The following is a 24,693-nucleotide window of genomic DNA, read 5'->3' on the forward strand; positions in this document are numbered from 1 at the left end:
ACCTGATTCAACTCTTAACCAGTCTACTCTAAATTGAAACATCACTGAAATGATACTAAAATAAACACAAAAGGTCTTCTTCATAAATGCAGTAGTCACTCTGCTCAACAAACAGCAGCAATCACTGTCTTCTAGCAAACCTTAGTTGACATGGTGCTCCTCAGACTCCTCACTCAGACTATAACCAATTCTCCTGCATGCTGCAATCTTTTCTGTGATTTGCTGCAGTTTTTATTGCAGTCCACTGTGTTATGTATTTAACCCCTTGTAAGCTGTGTGATACCTGACCATCAGACTGCCCACCTGTTGGAGTCCCAAGGAATCCCAGCATCCCTTGGGAGCACGATATATAAGCAGGTCACCCACGAGGTACCTGCACTCTGGAGTCTTATTAAAGGAGCTAAGGTCACACGTGCTCATTGTACACAGTACTCAGTTTCATCCTTTATTATGAGTGTACCAATTGGCGACGAGATAACGAACAACCGCGTGAAAATGCAAAGAACAGTCGGTACCTTGGAGAAGTTCTCAGAAGGGGACGATTGGGCGGCCTACTTGGAGAGACTTGATCAATACTTCGTGGCCAATGAGCTGGAAGGAGATGAGAACGCTACCAAATGAAGGGCAATCCTTCTAACTGCCTGTGGGGCAACAACCAATGGCCTCATAAAGAATCTCCTGGCTCCGGCAAAACCAACAGAGAAATCCTATGAAGAATTGTGAACGCTGGTCCGGGAGCACCTAAATCCCAAGGAAAGCGTTTTGATGGCGAGATATTGGTTCTACACGTGTCAACGATCGGAGGGCCAGGAAGTGGCAAGCTATGTCACCGAACTAAGGCGCCTTGCAGGACATTGTGTGTTTGAGGGATTCCTAGAACAAATACTCAGAGACTTTTTTGTACTGGGCATTGGACATGAGACAATCATTCGCAAACTGTTGACTGTAGAAACTCCGAATCTAAGTAAATCCATAATGATAGTCCAGGCATTTATGTCCACCAGCGACAACACCAAACAAATTTCGCAGAGTAAAGAAGTTTCGGCCAGTACTGTGCATAAAGTAACATCGGTTTTGAGCAGAAATATACATGGCAGAATGTACACGCCGTCTGCTGCTGCCCGACCGCAGTTGACCCAGACTCCACCATCAGTCGTTAATGCTTCAAGCACTATGCGTGCAACGGTTGCAGAACAATGGGACACCTCCAGCGAATGTGCAGGCGAGCTGCAAACCACCACGTTGCAGAGGAAGATCGATCCACTGTGGATCAGGCTGAATTGGAGACTCGTACCGAGGTGGCAGAAGTGTACGGGGTACATACATTCACTGTGAAATGTCCACCAATAACATTGAAAGTTGAACTGAACGGTATTCCAGTATCTATGAAACTGGACACGGATGCAAGTCAGTCCATAATGAGTAAAAAGGCCTTCGACAGGCTGTGGGGAAAAAAGGCACACAGGCCTAAGCTCAACCCCATACACACCAACTTACACCAAGGAACTAATCCCTGCAATTGGCAGTGCAGAAGTCAAAGTCTCCTATGACGGAGCAGTACACGAACTCCCGCTGTGGATTGTGCCAGGGGATGGCCATGGCAGAAGCTGGCTGGGAAAAATCCACTGAAACTGGGATGACATCCGAGCGCTTTCGTCTGTCAACGACGCCTCATATGCCCAGGTTCTGAGTAAGTTCCCATCGTTGTTCGAGCCAGCCATTGGAAGCTTATCGGGGGCGAAAGTGCAGATCCATTTGGTTCCCGGTACACGACCATCTGCCACAAGGCACGGGCGGTACCGTATATGGTGCGTGAAAAAGTGGAAATTGAGCTGAACAAGTTGCAGCGAGAATGCATCATCGCGCCGGTGCAATTTAATGACTGGGCTAGTCCGATTGTCCAGATACTTAAAGAGGACGGCACGGTTAGAATTTGTGGGGACTATAAAGTAACGATTAACCGTTTTTCGCTGCAGGACCAGTACCCGCTACCCAAAGAAGATGACCTATTTGCGACCCTGGCTGGAGGGAAGATGTTCACCAAACTGGACCTGACCTCGGCCTACATGACGAAGGAGCTGGAGGAGTCTTCGAAAGGCCTCACCTGCATCAACACGCACAAAGGTCTGTTCATCTATAACCAGTGCCCGGTTGGGATTTGGTCGGCCGTGGCTATCTTCCAGTGAAACATGGAGAGACTGCTAAAGTCAGTTTCTTGCACTATGGTTTTCCAGGACGATATACTGGTTACAGGTCGGGACACCATTGAGCACTTGAAGAATCTGGAAGAGGTTCTTAGTCAGTTGGATCGCGTGGGGCTCAGGTTGAAACGCTCAAAGTGTGTTTTCCTGGCACAGGGTGTCGAGTTCTTGGGAAGAAGAATCGCAGCACTGACGCCAAGATGGAGGCCATCAAGAACACGCCGAGACCACAGAACGTGATGGAGCTCCGGTCGTTTCTGGGACTCCTTAACTATTTCGGTAATTTCCTATCTGGGTTAAGCACCCTGCTAGAACCCCTACATGCGCTACTGGGTATGGGGGAATTCACGAGGCTGCCTTTAAGAAAGCCAGAAATCTGTTGTGTTCAAACAAATTGCTTGTCCTGTACAACCCTTGTAAAAGATTAGTGCTGGCTTGCGATGCGTCGTCATACGGGGTCGGGTGTGTGTTACAACAGGCTAACGAATCGGGGATTTTACAACTGGTCGCTTATGTGTCCAGGAGTTTGTCCAAGGCCAAAAGGGCCTACAGCATGATTGAAAAAGAGGCTCTGTCGTGCATCTACGGGGTAAAAACAATGCACCAGTACTTATTTGGCCTCAAGTTTGAGCTTGAAACTGACCACAAGCCGCTCATATCGCTGTTCTCTGAGAGCAAAGGGATTAACACCAATGCCTCTGCCTGCATCCAAAGATGGACGCTCACGTTGTTGGTATACAGCTATGTAATCTGCCACAGACCGGGCACAGAGAACTGCGCAGATGCTCTCAGTCGGCTGCCATTGCCCACCACCGGGGTGGAAATGGCACAGCCAGCGGACTTGCTCATGGTCATGGAGGCATTCGAGAACGAGAAGTCCCCTATTATGGCCTGCCAGATCAGGACCTAGACCAGCGAGGATCCTTTACTGTCCTTGGTAAAAAAAACTGTGTCCTCCATGGGAGCTGGTCCATGTCCCAGCGGAGATGCAAGAGGCAAGTAAGCCGTTCCACAGACCCAAAGACGAGTTGTCCCTGCAGGCGGACTGTCTATTGTGGGGCAATCGCGTGGTCTTGCCCAAGAAAGGGAGAGATACGTTCATATGTGAACTGCACAGCACCCACCCAGGCTTTGTAATGATGAAAGCCATAGTCAGATCCCATGTGTGGTGGCCCGGCATCGACTCAGATTCAGAGTAATGCGTGCGCCAGTGCAACACTTCAGCTAAGCAATGCACCCAGAGAGGCACCGCTAAGTTTCTGGAAGTGGCTCTCCAAACCATGGTCGAGGATCCACGTGGACTATGCGGGCCCATTTCTAGGCAAAATGTTTTCTATTATCTGAATGGTGACAAATGAGGAAAAGGGGAGGTGCAACGAGACCTGGGTGTCATGGTACATCAGTCATTGAAGGTTGGCATGCAGGTACAGCAGGTGGTTAAGAAAGCAAATGGCATGTTGGCCTTCATAGCGAGGGGATTTGAGTACAGGGGCAGGGAGGTGTTACTACAATTGTACAGGGCCTTGGTGAGGCCACACCTGGAGTATTGTGTACAGTTTTGGTCTCCTAACTTGAGCAAGGACATTCTTGCTATTGAGGGAGTGCCGCGAAGGTTCACCAGACTGATTCCCGGGATGGCGGGACTGACATATCAAGAAAGACTGGATCAACTGGGCTTATATTTACTGGAGTTCAGAAGAATGAGAGGGGATCTCATAGAAACGTTTAAAATTCTGACGGGTTTAGACAGGTTAGATGCAGGAAGAATGTTCCCAATGTTGGGGAAGTCCAGAACCAGGGGTCACAGTCTAAGGATAAGGGGTAAGCCATTTAGGACTGAGATGAGGAGAAACTTCTTCACCCAGAGAGTGTTGAACCTGTGGAATTCTCTACCACAGAAAGTTGTTGAGGCCAATTCACTAAATATATTCAAAAAGGAGTTAGGTGTAGTCCTTACTACTAGGGGGATCAAGGGGTATGGCGAGAAAGCAGGAATGGGGTACTGAAGTTGCATGTTCAGCCATGAACTCATTGAATGGCGGTGCAGGCTCGAAGGGCCGAATGGCCTACTCCTGCACCTATTTTCTATGTTTCTATGTTTCTCGTGGACGCTTACTCAAAATGGATTGAATGTGCAATAATGTCTATAACCACGTCCACGGCCACTATTGATAGCCTACGAGCCATGTTTGCCATGCACAGCTTGCCTGATGGCCTAGTCAGCGACAATGGGCCGTGCTTCACCAGTGCTGAATTCAAGGAACTCATGACCCGCAAATGGATCAAACACGTCACATCTGCCCCATTCAAGCCCGCATCCACCGGCCAGGCAGAACGGGCAGTTCAGACCATCAAGCAAAGCTTGAAACGTGTGTCGGAAGACTCCCTGCAGACCCGGCTGTCCCAAGTGCTGCTCAGCTACCGCACCAGACTCCACTCACTCACCGGGGTTCCCCCAGCCGAGCTGCTCAAGAAAAGAGCACTAAAAACAAGGCTGTCTCTTGTCCACCCTGATCTCCATGATCACATGGAGTGCAAGCGCCATCAACAAAGTGTGTACCATAACCACACAAATTTGTCACGCGATATTGAGATCAATGATCCTGTGTTTGTGCTCAATTATGGACATGGTCCCAAATGGCTCACTGGCATGGTCACAGCCAAAGAGGGGAGTCGGGTGTTTCAGGTCAAATTGGCTAATGGACAAAAGTACAGAAAACATTTGGATCAAATCAAATTGCGATTCACCAACAGCTACGAACATCCAAAGAAGACACCACCAACTTTGACCCTCCAACACACAAACAGTGGCAACTGACATCATGGTTGACCACAAAGCCGAACTCACCATCCCCAGCAGCCCAGCAAGGCTGGCTGTCCAACAGCCCAGTAAAGAACTGACCAACTCACCCACATCCGCATTTGTACCGAGACGATCGACAAGTGAGCAAAAAGCCCCTGATCGTCTCACCTTGTCAATAAGTGTACTTTTGACTTCACGGGGGAGTGATGTTATGTATTTAACCCCTTGTAACTTGTATGACACTTGTCCATCAGACCGCCCACCTGTTGGAGTCCCAAGGGATCCCAGCATCTCTTGGGAGCACAGTATATAAGCAGGCCACCCACGATGTACCTGCACCCTGGAGTTTTATTAAAGGAGCTAAGGTCACACTTGCTCATTGTACACAGTACTCAGTTTCATCCTTTATTATGAGTGTACCACACTGCAATCTCTGATGCATGCCTGTTGCAGCTGTTTTATCTCTAGCCTCTCCAGTTGCTCACTGCAACCGTTGCATTCACTGCCCTAAGCCTGCGGGGATCTGCTCTAAATTCTCGACAGGTACCTTAATAAGCAAAAGTCTAACAGTTGCCTCTTAATTCAAACAGCTGAAGTATGTTTATTGCTTTGTGCCATTATCAGCTCTTGCTCTTATCTCTGAGGTCTGCAAAAAAGCTTCCTCACTTTCTGGGACTAATGTTTGATTCGCATGGGTTAAATGGTCATCTCCTCCCACATTGTTCCAGTGTACATCATTCCTTCAAAACTTCTCCAGCAGCAACAATACCATTTTTGATATGTGTCTTTCAGCCTCTTTTGAATGAAGTTGTTTAATTAGTGCTAATCGAGCAGTGAACTCACCCACTGGGAGTTGAGTTAAAATGTGCAAAGTCATTCAGACAGGAGCCTTAACATCTATCATGAAGGAGAATGTCATCCCATCTTTATGAATCAAATTCAGAGGTTAAAGGGTAATGTTTTAAATCACTGCTCATGAATTCTCATATGTTGCAATGTATCACAAAACAATTGAAGAAGAAAAATGGACACAATTGAAGAGCAGTTTTTGATAGTGAAGTATCTCTGAAAGATGAAATTAAGATACAAGCCACCAAAATGTCTCGTGAGTCTGATTAAACAGCATGAGCAGAAGCCCTGTTAGCCCAAATCCTGGGGATTTTTACATGGATGCGTTAGACTACCAGCGTCTGCATAGCTGTCCCTCCCTCCCAAATGAATTCTTGTAATATGGAGCAGACCACAGCTATTTTACCTGAGGCCCTTTGAAGCCCAAGGAGCAAAAGAAAAAAATCAATGATCTTAGTCGAGTAAATGTTTGGCTGCCTACAGAAGAACTCAAAGGGACCCTGCTGCTTTCAACTACCATAAATTCTGCTCAGCCTTTCAAAGATGAAATTTCCTGGGAAAGCCTGGGAATTCTCCCAGACATGCCTTCTTGATATGCGGGTTGCAGGCAGAAGATCTGCTCACTGTTCCTGTATACCAGAATTTAAAAGCTAAGGAAAGCAGGGTAGAATCCCACCATATAACATGCCTGAAAATCTGGGACCTCCCAGGCAGGAATCAGGCTTTCCGTCCCCTCCAGCCAGTGCTTCTCATCAATTTACATGAAAACAATCAGTCCTTTCTACTCCACACACACAATTTTCTGCTGTTAGCCTTCCTTTCTTGAAGATGTCGCTCCAATATCTCATGCATGTGGTAAATCTACATACCCAGACAGTGAGATCAGCAGGCTAGTTTGCTATGTATTTGAGCCTGATTTTGCTTTCATCCATTGTCCATCTGTGCACTTCCAACAGAGTCACAGGACAGCGATCAAGAGTGGGAACTATGGCCACATTTTTTCTCCTCCTGTTCCGCTAGTCCATGGACTCTAAGGCCATATATATCAACCGACTCAGATGTGCTAAATCTAAGCATTTCAGGTATTGAACTTGATACCTATCTGATCCGTATGGTTGAGTACCGTTGGGCAGTATTATTTCTAGAAAGATGTGTTTTAACTGATCTCTACTGTTAGATTCCAGAAGTATTGTCAGGGCTGATCCGGGACTGTGGGCCTCCATACACCACTATGATCCACCATCCAGATCACTCAAATTCCATAAAGAATGAAAGAACTGCACAGTCCAGCCAGTGTGGCCGATTTAATTGCTACAAAGGAAGGGGATCCATTATTAACCTTGGTAGAACACGGTAAGAGATGCAGATCTTTTCATAGTTGGTCTTTAATATATCTAAATCTTAATTCTTGTTGATGTTACCCAATAAAAAACATTTTTTCAATGAATTAAAGCAAGACAAGATTCACAGTGGTTCCAGTAATTCTGTCTGTGAATGAACCCAGTGCTACTTGCTTTTCCAACTTGCTGCACTTAATTTTCTTCCTATTCCCCTCTCCATCCCCTCCACCTTCTCCAGAAGGCAGTGGGGGTGAAATTAGTCTTTGGCAAAAGTGTGAAAGGGGCAATAGCAAATCTGCAGGCAGTTTTACACCAAGCCCAATTTTCTTTTCCGTTGACTTCAGTACCTCCGCGAACTCTTGTTGAGATACAATTCTACAAGCGCGTGCAGCCCACCGGGAACTCGTCCAAGTTATCAATCTTCTCCATGTGTGAGCCTGATCACTGGAAGTTAGCAGAGCATTTGACTGAAGATGGCATTATGCAAACATAGAAAAAAGACTGTAAAAGGCCAGCTGGTTCATTAACCATTCTTATTCAGTCATGTTACAGCTAAACATCATGGCCCTCAGTGCTCCCAACCCAACAGCAGCTATGTAAATCTCTTGGAAGAGGCAAAAAGACAGAAAAAAAATTCCTTGACCAATTTAGGCAAAATGGATTCTAGGTAATTCCTCTCTGACCCCTGAAAGTGATCAAAATGATTTCCAGGAGACCGCAGTGACCATGAGACACATCACCCAATACCCCACCTACATTTTGTACATTTTTTTATTATTCGTTCATGAGATGTAGGCATCGCTGGCAAGGTCAGCATTTATTGCCCATTCCTAATTGCCCTTGAGAAGATGGTGGTGAGCTGCCTTCTTGAACTGCTGCAGTTTGTGTCATGAAGGTACTCCCACAGTGCTGTTAGGAAGGGAGTTCCAGGATTTTAACTCAACAACAATGAAGGAACAGCGGTATACTTCCAAGTCAGGATGGTGTGTGATTTGGAGGGGAATGTGGAGGTGATGGTGCTACCATGTGCCTGCTGCCCTTGTCCTTCTCAGTGGTAGAGGTCGTGGGTTTGGGAGGTGCTTCTGAAGAAGCCTTGACGAGTTGCTCCAGTGCATCTTGTAGATGGTCCACACTGCAGCCACGATACGTCGGTGGTGGGGGGAGTGAATGTTGAAGGTGGTGCGTGGGGTGCTGGGTCTGTTCTGCCGGTGGGAGAGGACATACCATGGGATTAGAATGGACATGTCTGAGACATTGGCTGAATGGTATGATTCTGTGAGTATGACTATGTCAGGCTTTGCTTGACTGGTCTGTGGGACAGCTCTCCCAATTTTGGCACAAGTCCCCAGATGTTGGTGGTGAGGACTTTGCAGGGTCGACGGGAGCTGGTTGTGCTGTTGTCGTGTCCATAGCCAGTGCTGAGGTCGATGCTGGGTGTCTGTCCAGTTTTATTATTATTGTTTCTCGTAGCAGTTTGTTCCAACTGAGTGGTTTGCTAAGCAATTTCAGAGGGCAGTTAAGTCTCCATCACATTGCTGTGGGTCTGGAGTCACAAATGCGCCAGACCAGGTCAGGATGGCAGATTTCCTTCCCGAAAGGACATTTGTGAACCAGATAATTTTTTAACAACAATCCGATAGTTTCATGGTCACCATTATTAATACTAGCTTTTGATTCCAGATTTATTTAATTCACTGAATTTAAATTCCCCAGCTGCCATAGTGGGATTTGAACTCGCATCTCTGGATCATTGGTCCAGGTCTCTGGATTACTAGTCCAGTAATATTACCACTATGCTACCGTTCCCAGCATTGTGATACAAAAGCCACAGCCAAGAACTCATCCAGCTCCCTTTTGAATACATCACAAAAACAGATTATCTGGTCATTATCACATTTCTGTTTGTGGGAGCTTGCTGTGCGCAAATTTCCTACATTACAACAGTGACTACATGAATAAGACAGTTGTGGGTGTAGAGATATTCATGGTGACTAGGAAAATGTTCCAAACCAGTCACACAAGCAAAGGTTTTATGACATGAAAGTGAACTTTTATTACTGAGAACAGCTTCAAAACCATGCAATTGATACCTGTACTGCTTTTGGGATTTTTTTTTTAGCTCATCTGCATAGAAATAACTTCGAGATGGAGCTTGCGAATTTGTTGTTGGTTATTGTTGACACCTGAAGTAGAGGACGAGGGTGTCACCTTTTACTCTTGGTAAAATTTGTCACCGTTTATGCCAGAGTCCGACATAGTGGGTGAAGATTTGTCACTCTTTTCTGTCAGTACATAACTTGGAGGGCAGAGATTTCTTGACAATGCAAAATTATATGCTTTCACCCTTCATGTTACACTCACACATGGTGGGATTCAGATTTGCGCATGTTATTGTTTACTGTTGGCATTTGAACTGAAGAGATGGGTTTTGTCACTTTTTACTATCAGTATTTGACATGAAGGCAAGAATTTGTCACTGTTTACTGTCATGTTTGATATGAAGTGTTCGGCTATGTTGCTGCTGACTGTCGATGTCTGTGGTGGCAATGTGGAGAGCAATACATGAAATGTGACATGGAGTGGATAAAACATGGATATCAGAAACTTAGAATAAGCATGAATTGGTTTATCTTTGCCATGCCATTTGAAAATTGTGAAAGATAATCCAATCTTTGTCGCAGAATGGATGGTTTACTCAATAAAATACTTTCCGAGAAAAAGTAATGTGCCAATGCAAAGTTTACTTGTTAATTATAATCCCTTGATGAATGTCTCCAATACTCCCCGACTGTACTGTGTGAGTATGTGTAAGGTAGCGAGGGGAAGAGGAACAATCAACAGAGCTGAAGATGAAGGAGCTGGACCAATGAGGTTTCATTGTTGTTTTACTGCGTATACAATAAAGTGAGATTAAAGTATGAAGATGATCCATTTTAAGTTGTGGTTTCTATATGAAAAAGAAAATATTAATGTTTTACCTTTTTTTGAAATGTTACAGAAATAGGAGCATTGTAAATCACAATGGCATGGCTGTTGCCTCGGAACTGCAATTGAAAATGAATGCAAAGAATTTGTTTTTCTCTATGAAGGACAATTTTAAATGTAGCAATTTTATTAAAATAATCTATGAATGTGTTGTTTACTTTTGATAATAGTGCAGAATGCAATAACATTTACTTCACTATTCACACTAACCCCTTCCTCAAAATTTTAGGCATGAGGCTTATACAAAACTACTAAAACTGAAGGAAATTGAGTGGATCGATCGGAACACCAGAGCAGTAATAGTAGAGTTCACCCTCTACAATCCTCCCACCAACCTCTTCACCACAGTGTCTCTGCTGGCAGAGTTGCCTCCATTAGGAGGTGTTCTTCCATCAGCTCAGATAGAGTCTGTCAGCATTTACCAGAAAAAAACTCTTCTGGACTATTTCATCATGGCTTTTGAGGTGAGAATTTCAGGTCGTGGGTTTAAAAGTTATGGGCTGGATTTTCGGCCTTTTCTGTTCTCGAGGCAATAATGGCGGCGGGGCGGGGAAGTTAGCGCCCGGGAATAGTTTGCGTTTTAGAATTTAAGTTTGGACATCTGCGTCAGGGGGCACAGCATTAAAGGAGGTGCTGTACACCTCTCTTGACGCAAGGAAGGGAAACTCCTGAGCTAAAAAGCCGGGCAGTGAGCGCTCTGAGAGAGGCCCGGGGGGGGTGTGGGGGGGGGGGGGTGGGGGGCTGGAAGCAGGGGGTGATACCTAAAAAGAAAACCCACAAAAACATTCCTAAAACATTGCCCACGCCACCGCAACACAAATCGCACAAAAAATTAAAACAAAAAACACTCGCACTTACTTTTGTAGCACTTTACCTTACTCTCCACCGCCGGCATCGGTGAACCGCTCTGATTTCCCAGGCGGTCATTGTGGGCGCACTTCCGGGTGGACGGGCTGGGCAACACTCAAAACTTCTGCCGGAGTTGCACACCCGGCACAGCTCTTCCCGGTGGTGCTGCTCAGCGCCATTGCAAAACCCGAACAGAGGATCGCGGCGGCGCACTGGAGACTTCACCGCCGCCTTTCAGGCGAAACCCGGAGCACAAAGGACCAGAAAATCCAACCCATAGGCCACTGTTTTATGGGTTCTGTGCAAATAAAATTTCTTTGAAATGACAAACTCCAGCTCAATGAAATAGAAATAAAATGCATCTGAACAACCGAGGAATGTTCTTTTCCAGTTTTATGACACCAAATCTACTTTTTGAAGTTTCTTTCCCCTTTTGACATTAAGTTAGCACCAGATATTCCCATCTCAGGGATCACCTGGACCAGATACAGAGTAAATAATATGTTTCAACCTTTACTTCAGAAGAATGCCCCGATTACAGCAGTCATTCTGATTGCCTTAAGTCTGTGTCCTCTTGTTACCGTATCGGCATAAATTTAACAGAATAAGTTTCAGATAATCATCAAAAGATTTAAGGGAAATTAGAAGAAGCTTCTTTACACAGAGGGTGGAATTCTTTGTCACAAACAATTGTTGAAGCAGAGCCTGTGACTTTTTTTTTAAAAAGGGAATGAGATCGTTTCTAGAAAAAGGAATATTAAAGGATAAATGAGGATCAAGCAATTGAATCAGATTCGGCTAGGTGCCTTGTGGAGAAGGACATTGTGCAGATTTGATGGGTTCAGTGGTTTTTTATGGGCTGTAACATTCATAGATTCAGTGTAACATTTCCTACACCAACCAATCTAATGGCTTCTTTGTGCGAGATTCTTAATTTTTGCAGAACTATGGGTAGTTCTGCACTGTGAACCCACATCCACTTGGAGTTAGGTTGGGCTGCATCTGAGATCGATTGAATCCATTTCAACAAATGAAATCAGCTCTCCATCCAGATTGCAAAATTCACAACTCTATTAATTGCATAACAAACAAAACAGTTTAAAATGTTGGAGAAAGGATTTCATGTGATTGGGTTAATTATTTGCATGCTGATATTCACACCGCATCATTTCAAGTCACAAGTCCTTCCACGGTCGGAGTTTTAAAATATAATTGGTTTGATAGTTAACATTGAAAATGTTACTATGGTCATGCATCTATGCCGTTGCACATTAAACATTCCGAGGTCAAATTGGAACTTTTATAGCTTGCTATAGAAGCATGACATAAACAAACAGCTTTCAATTGCCGTAAATCTCTGGACAAGCTGAGATATGAACATAAGAACATAAGAATTAGGAGCAGGAGTAGGCCATTCGGCCCCTCGGGCCTGCTCTGCTATTCAATGAGATCATGGCTGATCTTCTACCTCAACTCCACTTTTCTGCACTATCTCCATATCCCTTGATTCCCTTAATATTCAAAAATCTATTGATCTCTGTCTTGAATATACTCAAGTCTGAGCCTCCACAGTCCTCTGGGGTAGATAATTTCAAAGATTCACCACCCTTCTGAGTGAAGAAGTTTCTCCTCATCTCAGTCCTAAATGGCCAACCCCTTATTCTGATACTGTGACCCCTGGTTCTAGACTCTCCAACCAGAGGAAACATCCTCCCTGCATCCACCCTGTCAAGCCCTGTAAGAATTTTGTATGTTTCAATGAGATCACCTTTCATTCTTCTAAACTCTAGATAACAGGCACAGCTCCAAGACATCATTTACAGTTCTCTAAGAATGTGGCTTAAAGCTTTATTATGTTACTGTATATTACGACAAAGCTGGAATTGAACTTGACTCAATTTATGAAACATGTTTTGAAATTCTATGATACAGTTGAGCCAAATAAAATTTAGTCATTCATAAGAATTTACAAAGCATGTGCAGGTTAAGGAATCTAAACTCCAGAGGTTTAGTGATTTGAAGTGTTTGTACCTTTAATAAAGTATGCAACAGCATTTTGCACTCATACCACTTTCATTGTGATTTGCAGCTTTTGTTCCTGGCCCTTATTCTACTTCACCTGTATTTCCAGGTGTGCAGGATGACTCAGAGAGGCATACTGAGTTACTGGCAGGAGCCATGGAACTGGCTGGAGGTCAGAAACTTATTGCAGTAAATTGGTTTGCTTTAATTAAGTTAAGTTATTTGCTCTTCCTTTGTATGTGAACAGATTAAGGAATATTGACAATAAATTCAAAGCAGCACATAAAATAATTTTCCAGTTTTGGGGGAGGATGGTGGGGGTAAATCGAAAGATGAGTCATGACACGAGCCACTTTCATCATGGTGACATCTCATGCATGCAATGCTATGATGTTGTTTGACAAGTCATGATGTTGCTTTTTATGTTTTCAAAGAGATGAAAATAATAGTTTGTTAAGCATTAAATGTCACTTGGATTAGCAGTGTATTATCAGCGTAAATGTGCATTGTCAGACAGCGCTTCAGATTTTCACCATGAAAAAAATCTGTGCCAGATCCCAATTCTCTCCTCAGTCTTTTTTGTATTTGCTACTTTTGGGAATCAAACTCTGGTCACATACTCTGGATGAAAAATTCTTATCTCACAATAGGTTTGTGAGATCAGGAATTCCTGTCCACAATCTGTAGCAAAGGTTCGATCCCCCGGAGTAGCAGCTTTAGACAGGGGTGAGAGAGAATTGTGGAAAAAAAACAGTGCCAGCATGAAGTATGTGAGAACAAGTGTGCCAATATGAACTGGGAGGGGTAGAGCAGAATGCCTCTTTGTCATTGTAACAATCAAATAAATAATCTTAACGCACTGATTAAGATTTAGCAACAGAGAGCACCAGTACACAATAGAAACATAGGGCTAGACTTTCCACTTCACATCGCCCATCTATGGCCCATCTATCGCTCAAAATGGACCTCTGTCGCCCATTTTGAGCAAAAAGTGGAAACTCGGCCCAAAATATCGCCGGAAAAACAGTTGCCTAAGTTTCCACTTTGATCGGCGAGATGATCGCCAAAATGATCGCCCACACAAGGCCCTTCGCTAGCATGCACTTTGCTGGGCCGATGCAAGGCCCAAATGAGTGCTGAGAAATAGTGGGCCTAAGAGAAGGAATGGGCACTATGGATGCCATTTTGAACTTCGGAGGAAGGGTGGAGAATTAGTTGTGAGTTATTTAGAGAGTAAAATTGAAGAAAATTGTACTCAGATATTTGGGACAGGGAATATAAATAGGTATTATCAAGTAATAGTTTTTATATATTGAAATTATTTTGTAAATAGCTTTTACATAGTGAAGTTATTTACTGATATTGTTGGAGTCTATCAAACTGACTGGTATACAGCATAGAGAGTGCAGAGTACAGTGATTAGAGAGTATAGAGTAGAGAGATTATTAAAATTAGTGAAAGTAATTATCGATAGTGAAGGGGCCCATGCTTTCCCTGCCTTTAATTGTAACTGCTCACACACTGGTTACTGAAAGGATCAATCGAAGAGGTGGTAGAGAAATGCGTAGATGGAGAGGAAGACAGAGGAAGAGACTGTACAGACAACGAAGGTACTTGGAAAAGCAGTCTTACCTGAACTTTTCTGAAAATGCTTGTCTTAGGAGGCTGCGATTCCGGAAGGAGGTCATCGATGAGATATGTCAACTCGTCAAGGATGATCTGCAGCCTTCCAGCACCATCAGAACCGCACTGTCCGTTGAGGTGAAGGTTACTGCTGCTCTAGCCTTTTATGCATCGGGATCTTTTCAGGCTTCAGCTGGCAACATCTGCCATATCTCTCAGTACGCTACACACTGCTGCATTCGACAGGTGACTGAAGCCCTTTATGCTCGCAGGATGGACTCCCAATGACCAGGGAGGCACAGACCGAGAGGGCTTTGGGTTTCTCAAGAATAGCAGACTTGCCCAAGATGCAGGGAGTAATAGACTGCACGTACATTGCCCTGAAAGCACCCTTAAAGAATGCAGAGGTGTTTCGTAACAGAAAGGGGTTCCACTCACTAAATGTGCAGCTTGTTGTCAACTAGATTCAAACAATTTTAACAGTAAATGCTACATTTCCTGGCAGCATCCATGATGCGCACATCTTACGTGAAAGTGCTATCCCTGACCTGTTTGTCAATCAGCCAGAAGGTCACGGTTGGATGCTGGGGGATACAGGATATGGCCTTGCCCCTCTGCATAATCCTGTCACTGAAGCACAGAAACGGTATAATGAAAGTCACATAGCAACTTGCAACATCATTGAAAAGACAATTGGAGTCCTAAATCAGCACTTCAGATGCCTGGATCATTCTGGAGGCAGCCTGCAGTACCACACTGATCAGGTAGCAGAGTTTATTGTGGTGTGTTACATGCTGCATAACCTAGCTATAAAGAGAGGACAAATAATGCCAGATCATGCTGCAGGTCCACCTCCAGAAGGAGATGAGACAGAAGAGGCAGCCAGCGAGGATGAAGAGGAGGAACAGGCGGGAGAGGACACGGGCAAGGACATAGGGGAGCTTAATCAGCCTGGCGTACCACCACACCTTTCCCGAAGACCGGTAGCCAGTGGCAGTTACACGGCCGCTAAGCTTTTGCGTCAGCAGCTCATTAATGAACACTTTGCATGAACTATTAATTGTGGATATTCAAATGTTCAATTACAGTTAGGGTTAATCAAAAGTTTCATTTGCGTGGGGTTTCCTTGTTGTCTTTCCTGCACTGGCCTATCATCTGAATTAGTTTAAGTAAAGTTTAAAGTACTGGCAAAGTAAAAATACTGGTATAATAACAGAATAAACAAACAAACATGCATGAAAACCTGTACGTTTGAAAACTAATGCAACTAAGAGAGAAGGCACAAAAGCTGTTGAATAAATTTTGTTTTAATAACAAAGATAGAATTTTTTTTTGTTAACTAATGAACAACATTAGTCAGTTGGGTTTAGACAGGTTAGATGCAGGAAGAATGTTCCCAATGTTGGGGAAGTCCAGAACCAGGGGTCACAGTCTAAGGATAAGGGGTAAGCCATTTAGGACCAAGATGAGGAGAAACTTCTTCACCCAGAGAGTGGTGAACCTGTGGAATTCTCTACCACAGAAAGTTGTTGAGGCCAATTCACTAAATATATTCAAAAAGGAGTTAGATGTCGTCCTTACTACTAGGGGGATCAAGTGGTATGGCAAGAAAGCAGGAATGGGGTACTGAAGTTGCATGTTCAGCCATGAACTCATTGAATGGCGGTGCAGGCTAGAAGGGCCGAATGGCCTACTCCTGCATCTGTTTTCTATGTTTCTATGTAACACCCTCCCTCCAACCCCCCGCACCAACCCACCCTTCCCTCAAATCCCCAAAGCGTTATAAGATGAAGAAATTGAACATTTAAGTAATAATAACAAGTGAACATTTAAGTTATACTAACATTTATGGAACTATTGAGAAGCACTCCACCCTCCCTACCTGCGGCCACGTTTCCCTCCAGATCCTGTCCTACCCCGTGTTCGCACCCCACCCGCCCATTTTGGTCTCCGCAGACCGACACCAAGACGTTGTGCAGAGTGGGATGGCAAAACTTCCTGCCGTGGTGACGGAGCGGAAGCAGAAGCCTCAGGCTCCACTTCCGAGTCAGGAGGAACTGTGTCCTCCGTACTCGCTTGCGTGCTTGGGGTCTTGCTGCAAGTGGACACAACACCTTGGGGTGCAGCGCCGTGTCCAGCCAGCAACGCATGCCGTAGGGCGTTTGCTGCGGCTGTCTGCTCCCTAATCGCCTCTAATGTCTCCCGAGCAGTCTGTGACTGCTCAGAAGACCAGCTGGAGAAGTGCGAGCAGAACTCGCTCCAGGTTGTGGAGAACTGGCTCCAATTTGATGAGAAACCCGCGAACCCCTGGATAAGGTCGCAACCGATCGCAACCGTCTCCCTGCACAGGAATAGTAAGCTCTCCATCTGGTCCTCCGTGGTAGGCGATTACATAGCACATTGACGGGACCGCTGTGGGGTCGGTGTCTGCAATGTCACGTGCCTTGGCGTCACCACCTGCACACCGCTTGGTCCCAGTGCCTCATCTGTCTCAAAAGAGATGGCCGCAGGTTGTTCCCCCCACAACCCGCCGCCACAAAAAAATTCTCCTCCTCCTCCTCCTCCTCCTCCTCCTCCTCCTCCTCCCCTTCCTCCTCCTCTTCCTCTTCTTCCAAAGGGTCAGTGGACATGACACTGACTCCATGGACACTTGTTGACCTTTGAAAGACAAATGAAATTTATAAACAACGTTTAACAATTCAAATCAATACATCTCAATTTTTCAAAAACTCAAAACATTACATTGCTTTCCATTACACCATATGCACAAGGGATCTCCAGGCCTAACATGACCTAATTCGAAGATCAATAGTACATCTCAATTATATATCAAATTACATTATAATTCCATAACATTACATGTGTAACTAAGATACATGTAGTATTTACAATTGATTCACACAATGCACAGTTCTCATTACTCACATGACTCAAGGGTGGGTTCAGCCACACCACGGGTTGTGACCGAACGGCTTTCTGTGACCACCGCAAGCTCCTCGTAAGCACTTAGAGACTGCAGCATGGCAGAGTCCCAGCCCGTCCTGCGTTGCTCGCGGTGGTTGATAGATATCTTCTTCTATAAATGATAAGATAACATTGCACAGCGTAAGCAAATGGATTTGGCAATAAACATTTAAGACTGACAGATTTATATGTTCAATTACAAATTTGCATTGCATTGCATAGGAATAAAATGTTTCATAGAGTAACATTCAACTTTATGTTGGGGTGCATAAATTTATTCATAATTTAGTTATGTTTAAAAATTACAAAATAACATTGCAGATTCTAGTTACAATTTCCATACATCATTAAATAATACATATGGATGATTTCAAATATAAATTTCTGCTTACTCTGGCAGCCGCCAGTAGGCTGTTCCATCTTTTGCGGCACTGGTCCGGTGTCCGCGTTTCATTTGATGCCGATGTGACCACGTTGGCAATCTCTGCCCAAATCCTCCGATATGCATGGGGTGGAGGTTTCCCATGCCCACACCATGTCAGATCCTCCCACCTCATGCTGACTATGTTCACGAGGGCCTCATTGGCCTCCTCGCTGAAGGGCTTGGCCCTTCTCCTTTCCATTGATCCCTCCATTTTCGAAATATTGGGAAATATTATCATATAAATTCAAACAATCCAGTAACTGCTTTTTCCTTTCTCTTTTCTCCTTTCTCCTCTCTCTCTCCCCCCGACCCTCACAGACATTCTGAGCATGTGTGACGACCCCTGACCTCTCAAAACGTGGCAAAGAAAATCAACATTAAAAAAAAATCAAGCTACACATGTGCAGTATAGCATTGCTAGGGAAGCTTTTTTTTTTCATTCACTTCTGTTTTCTTTGGGCGATCGTGAGATCGCCAAAAAATCAGATCATCCATTTGACATTGTCGGGGTAAGGCTGAGTGGAAAATCGCAAAAAAAAATGGGCCTTGTGCCGGCGATCAGCATGGGCGACATGTCCCACATCGCTGGAACCAGGCCCATTTTTTTGGGCCTTCGCTACCTAGTGGAAAGTCTAGCCCATAGAAAATAGGTGCAGATGTAAGCCATTCGGCCCTTCGTGTCTGCACCACCATTCATGGCTGATCATGCAATTTCAGTACCCCATTCCATCCATACCCCTTGATCCCTTTAGCCATAAGGGCCACATCTAACTCCCTTTTGAATATATCTAATGGGGAACTGGCCTCAACAACATTCTGTGGTAGAGAATTCCACAGGTTCACAATTCTCTGAGTGAAGAAGTTTCTCCTTGACTCGGTCCTAAATGGCTTACTCCTTACCCTTAGACTGTGACCCCTGGTTCTGGACTTCCCCAACATCGGGAACATTCTTCCTGCATCTAACCTGTCCAATCCCGTCAGAATTTTATATGATTCTATGAGATCACCTCTCATTCTTCTAAATTCCAGTGAATATAAGCCTAGTCGATCCAGTCTTTCTTCATATGTCAATCCAGCCATCGCGGGAATCAGTCTGGTGAACCTTTGCTGCACTCCCTCAATAGTACGAATGTCCTTTCTCAGATTAGGAGACCAAAACTGTACACAATATTCAAGGTGTGGCCTCACCAAGGCCCTGAACAACTGCAGTAAGACCTCCCTGCTCCTGTACTCAAATCTTCTCGCTATGAACGCCAACATGCCATTTGCCTTCTTCACTGCATGCTGTACATGCATGCTAACTTTCAATGACTGATGTACCATGACACCCAGGTCTCGTTGCACCTCCTCTTTTCCTAATCTTCCGCCATTCAGTTCTGCCTTCCTGTATTTGCCCCCAATGTGGATAACCTCACATTTATCTACTTTATACTGCATTTGCCATGCAATTGCCCACTCACCTAACCTGTCCAAGTCACCCTGCAGCCTCTTAGCCTCCTCCTCACAGCTCATACTGCCACCTAGCTTAGTGTCACCTGCAAGATTGGAGATGTTACATTCAATTCCTTCATCTAAATCATTAATGTATATTGTAAATAGCTGGGGTCCCAGCACTGAGTCCTGCGGTACCCCACTAGTCACTGCCTGCCATTCTGAAAAGGACCCGTTTATTCCGACTCTCTGCTTCCTGTCTGCCAACCAGTTCTCTATCCACGTCAAAACATTACCCCCAATACCATGTGCTTTAATTTTGCACACTAATTCTTGTGTGGGACCTTGTCAAAAGCCTTTTGAAAATCCAAATACACCACATCCACTGGTTCTCCCTTGTCCACTCTACTAGTTACATCCTCAAAAAATTCTAGAAGATTTGTCGGGCATGATTTCCCTTTCATAAATCTATGCTGACTTGGACCGATCCTGTCACTGCTTTCCAAATGTGCTGCTCTGACATTTTTAATAATTGATTCCAACATTTTCTCCACGACCGATGTCAGGCAAACCGGTCTATAATTCCCTGTTTTCTCTCCCTCCTTTTTTTAAAAGTGGGGTTACATTAGCTACCCTCCAATCCATAGGAACTGATCCAGAATCTATAGAATGTTGGAAAATGACCACCAATGCATCCACTATTTCTAGGGCCGCTTCCTTAAGTACTCTGGGATGCAGACTATTAGGCCCTGGGGATTTATCGGCCTTCAATGCCATCAATTTTCCGAACACAATTTCCTGACTAATAAGGATTTCCTTCAGTTCCTCCTTCTCGCTAGACACTCGGTCCCCGAGTATTTCTGGAAGGTTATTTGTGTCTTCCTTAGTGAAGGCAGAACCAAAGTATTTGTTCAATTGGTCTGCCATGTCATTGTTCCCCATTATAAATTCACCTGATTCTGAATGCAAGGGACCTACACTAATCTTTTTCTCTTCATATATCTACAGAAGCTTTTGCAGTCAGTTTTTATGTTCCCTGCAAGCTCACTCGCATACTCTATTTTCCCCCTCCTAATTAAACCCTTTGTCCTCCTCTGTTGAATTCTAAATTTCTCCCAGTCCTCAGGTTTGCTGCTTTTTCTGGCCAATTTATATGCCTCTTCCTTGGATTTAACACTGTCCCTAATTTTCCTTGTTAGCCACGGTTGAGCCACCTTCCCCGTTTTATTTTTATACCAGACAGTGATGTACAATTGTTGAAGTTCATCATGTGATCTTTAAATGTTTCCATTGCCTATCCACCGTCAACCCTTTAAATATCATTCGCCAGTCTATCCTAACCAATTCACGTCTCATACCATCAAAGTTATCTTTCTTTAAGTTCAGGACCCTGGTCTCTGAAATAACTGTGTCACTTTCCATCTTAATGAAGAATTCTACCATATTATGGTCACTCTTCCCCAAGGGGCCTCGCACAACAAGATTGCTAATTAAACCTCTCTCATTACACAAGACCCAGTCTAGGATGGCCAGCTCTCTAATTGGTTCCTCGACATATTGGTCTAGAAAACCATCCCTTATACTCCAGGAAATCCTCATCCACTGTATTGCTACTAGTTTGGTTAGCCTAATCTATATGTAGATTAAAATCATCCATGATAACTGCTGTACCTTTATTGCACTCATCCCTAATTTCCTGTTTGATGCCATCCCCAGCCTCACTTCTACTGTTTGGTGGTCTGTACATAACTTCCACAAATGTTTTCTGCCCTTTGGTGTTCCGCAGCTCTACCCATACAGATTCCACATCACCCAAGCTCATGTCCTTCCTTACTATTGTGTTAATCACCTCTTTAACCAGTAATGCGACTCCACTTCCTTTTCCTTTCTGTCTATCCTTCCTGAATATTGAATATCCCTGGATGTTGAGTTCCCAACCTTGGTCACCCTGGAGCCATGTCTCCGTAATTCCAATTACATCATATCCGTTAACAGCTATTTGCACAGTTAATTCATCCACCTTATTACGAATGCTCCTCGCATTGAGACACAGAGCCTTCAGGCTTGTTTTTTTAACACTCGTTGTCCTTTTAGAATTATGTTGTAATGTGGCCCTTTTTGACTTTTGCCCTTGATTTCTCTGCCCTCCACTTTTCTTTATCTCCTTTTTACCTTTTGCTTCTGCCCCCATTTTTCTTCCCTCTGTCTCCATACATAGATTCCCATCCCCCTGCCATATTAGTTTAAACCCTCCCCAACAGCATTCGCAAACACTCCCCATAGGACATTGGTTCCGGTCCTGCCCAGGTGCAGAACGTCTGGTTTGTTCTGGTCCCACCTTCCCCAGAACCGGTTCCAATGTCCCAGGAATTTGAATCCCTCCCTCTTGTACCATTCCTCAAGCTACGTATTCATCTTAACTATCCTGCTATTTCTACTCTGACTAGCACGTGGCACTGATAGCAATCCTGAGATTACTACCTTTGAGGTCCTACTTTTTAATTTAACTCCTAGCTCCTTAAATTCATCCCATTTTTTACCAATATCATTGGTACTTATATGCACCACGACAACTGGCTGTTCACCCTCCCCCTCCAGAATGCCCTGCAGCTGCTCTGAGACACTCTTGACCCTTGCACCAGGGAGGCAACATACCATCCTGGAGTCTTGATTGCGGCCGCCCAAACACCTAACTATTCCCCTTACTATAGAATCCCCTACCACTATAGCTCTCCCACTCTTTTTGCTACCCTCCTGTGCAGCAGAGCCACCCATGGTACCATGAACTTGGCTGCTGCTGCCTTTCCCTGATAAGCCATCTCCCCCAACAGTATCGAAAGTGGTATATCTGTTTTGGAGGGAGATGACCACAGGGGACTCCTGCACTATATTCCTACTCCTGCTTTGCCTGATGATCACCCATTCCCTTTCTGTTTTGTAACCTTTACCTGCGGTGTGACCAACTCACTAAACGTGCTATTCGTGACATCCTCAGCATCGCAGATGCTCCAGAGTGAATCCATGCGCAGCTCCAGTGCCGTCATGAAGTCTGACAGAAGCTGCAGCTGGATACACTTCCCGCATACATAGTAGTCAGTGTCCCTGATTTCCCACATAGCACAGGAGGAGCATGATATGGGTCTGGGCTCTCCTGCCATGACTTAACCCTTAAATTAACTTAATTTGGCAACAATGCCAAAGGTTTCTTACTGATATGAAAAAGAAAAAGAAAAATAGCCTGCAATTTCTCCACAGAAAATGAGGAAATTGAGAATTTTTGCCACATTCTTCTGCATTAGCTGTGTTTTACTGGGTAGCTCTTTCACCTCTGAGTTTGAAGGTTGTAGGTTCAAATCCCACTCCAGAGACTTGAGCACAAAAATATGGGCTAACACTCCAGTGCAGTACCGAAGGAGTGCTGCACTGTTTGTGGTGCCATTTTTCAGATGAGATGTTAAACCGTGGCCCCATCTGCCCTCTCAGGTGGATGTAAAAGATCCCATGGCATTATTTTGAAGAAGAGCAGGAGAGTTCTCGGTGTCCTGGTCAAAATTTATCCCTCAAACAACATCACTAAAAAAAAAACAGATTATCTGGTCATTATTTTATCGCTGATTGTGGGATCTTGCTGTGCGCAAATTGGCTGCCGCATTTCTTACATCACAACAGTGACTACACTTCAAAAGTGCTTAATTGGCTGTAAATCTCCTTGAGCTATCCTGAGGTCATGAAAGGTGCTACATCAATGCAAGCCTTTCTTTCTATACAAGCTATGAAATATTCAGAAGCTATAACAAACCCCATGTTCCACTGTGCAGTCAGTGTAACTACATGACCTACACTGACACTCAGTGCCATTTCAGAGCGCTTCGCTTTTTGAAGCGGTTTGTCAGCTTTGCTAGTTTTGTTGGTTCGATTATGTGCACCAGTTCTTTTGTTTTTCAATTTTTTGCAGACTTCGCTGATCTAGCTACTGCACTTGAATATAATCCATAAGTAAAAATGTTTCTTTTAAAATTTACTTCTGAATGTGTGAGGCGTATGGTTTACCAGTCTGTGTGTCCTGTTCTTCTCTAGATCGGACTTGTTGTGATCAGTCTGTTTTATTATGTATATTACGTGTTTTACTTCGTATTGGCGATGGATGTTATTGACCATCTTCACAGTGGATATTTCAAAGCCTTTGTGGATATGAGCTTCATCTCTACATGGATACAGGTGAGGAGCAGGAAACAACAAAAAGGGAAATGCTGAGAGAAATGAAACTAAAATACAATTTATTTTCCAAGAGTTTAGGTGGATTTGGTACTTTACGACCACCATACTTTTTGGAACCATTTTACATGGAAAATAGATCTGAAACCCACTTGTATTTTATCTGGAAAGATGTTTACTGAAAACATCTCAGACTGACTTTCCATTTATAAAAGGTAAAGAACATAAGAAATAGGAAAAGGAGTAGGCCATACAGCTCATCGAGCCTGCTCTGCCATTCAATAAGATCATGGCTGATCTTCTACCTCAACTCCACCTTCCTGCACTATCCACATCTCCCTTGGTTCCCTTCATGGCCAAAAATCTATTGATCTCTGTCTTGAATATACTCAATGGCTGAGCATCCACAGCCCGCTGGGGTAGAGAATTCCAAAGATTCACAACCTTTTTGAGTGAACAGATTTCTTCTCATCTCAGTCCTAAATGGCCGACCCCTTATTCTGAGGCTGTGACCTCGAGTTCGAGACTCTCCAGCCAGGAGAAGCATCCTCCCAGCAGTTACCCTGTCAAGCCCCTTCAGAATTTTATATGTTTCAATGAGATCCCCTCTCATTCTTCTAAACTCGAGGGAATATAGGTCTTGTCTACTCAATCTCTCCTCATAGGACAATTTCCACCCCCACAATCCCAGGAATCAGTCTGGTGAACCTTCGTTGCACTCCCTCTATGGCAAGTATATCCTTCCTTGGGTAAGGAGGCCAAAACTGTACACAATATTCCAGGTGTGGTTTCACCAAGACCCTGTATAATTAGAGTAAGACTTTTTGGCCTAGAAATTCAAGCCTTTAGTGTCGGCTGTTAAGGCCTCGTTTCCGCCCACTTCTAGTGCAAGCGTTCCGGCCGCCATATTGGGCATGTCGGCAGCGCTGCCATTGCCTGTGCTCGCCGCAAGTATTTTACTTATCAACAGCGTGACGTCAATCGGTG

General features: G+C 44.4%; 1 protein-coding gene across 1 annotated transcript in view; it reads left to right on the plus strand.

Moving 5' to 3' along the window:
- Positions 1-13,242, plus strand: part of LOC139264127 (polycystin-1-like protein 1) — a 245,772-nt gene extending 232,530 nt beyond the window's left edge. The window contains exons 54-57 of the mRNA XM_070880217.1: positions 2,724-2,946; positions 7,031-7,206; positions 10,408-10,642; positions 13,117-13,242. Coding sequence (XP_070736318.1) covers positions 2,724-2,946; positions 7,031-7,206; positions 10,408-10,642; positions 13,117-13,242 — 760 coding nt within the window. The remainder of the gene's footprint in view (positions 1-2,723; positions 2,947-7,030; positions 7,207-10,407; positions 10,643-13,116) is intronic.
- Positions 13,243-24,693: the final 11,451 nt, after the last annotated feature.

Source organism: Pristiophorus japonicus, chromosome 5 (assembly GCF_044704955.1).
Source record: "Pristiophorus japonicus isolate sPriJap1 chromosome 5, sPriJap1.hap1, whole genome shotgun sequence".
Classification (NCBI taxonomy): domain Eukaryota; kingdom Metazoa; phylum Chordata; class Chondrichthyes; family Pristiophoridae; genus Pristiophorus; species Pristiophorus japonicus.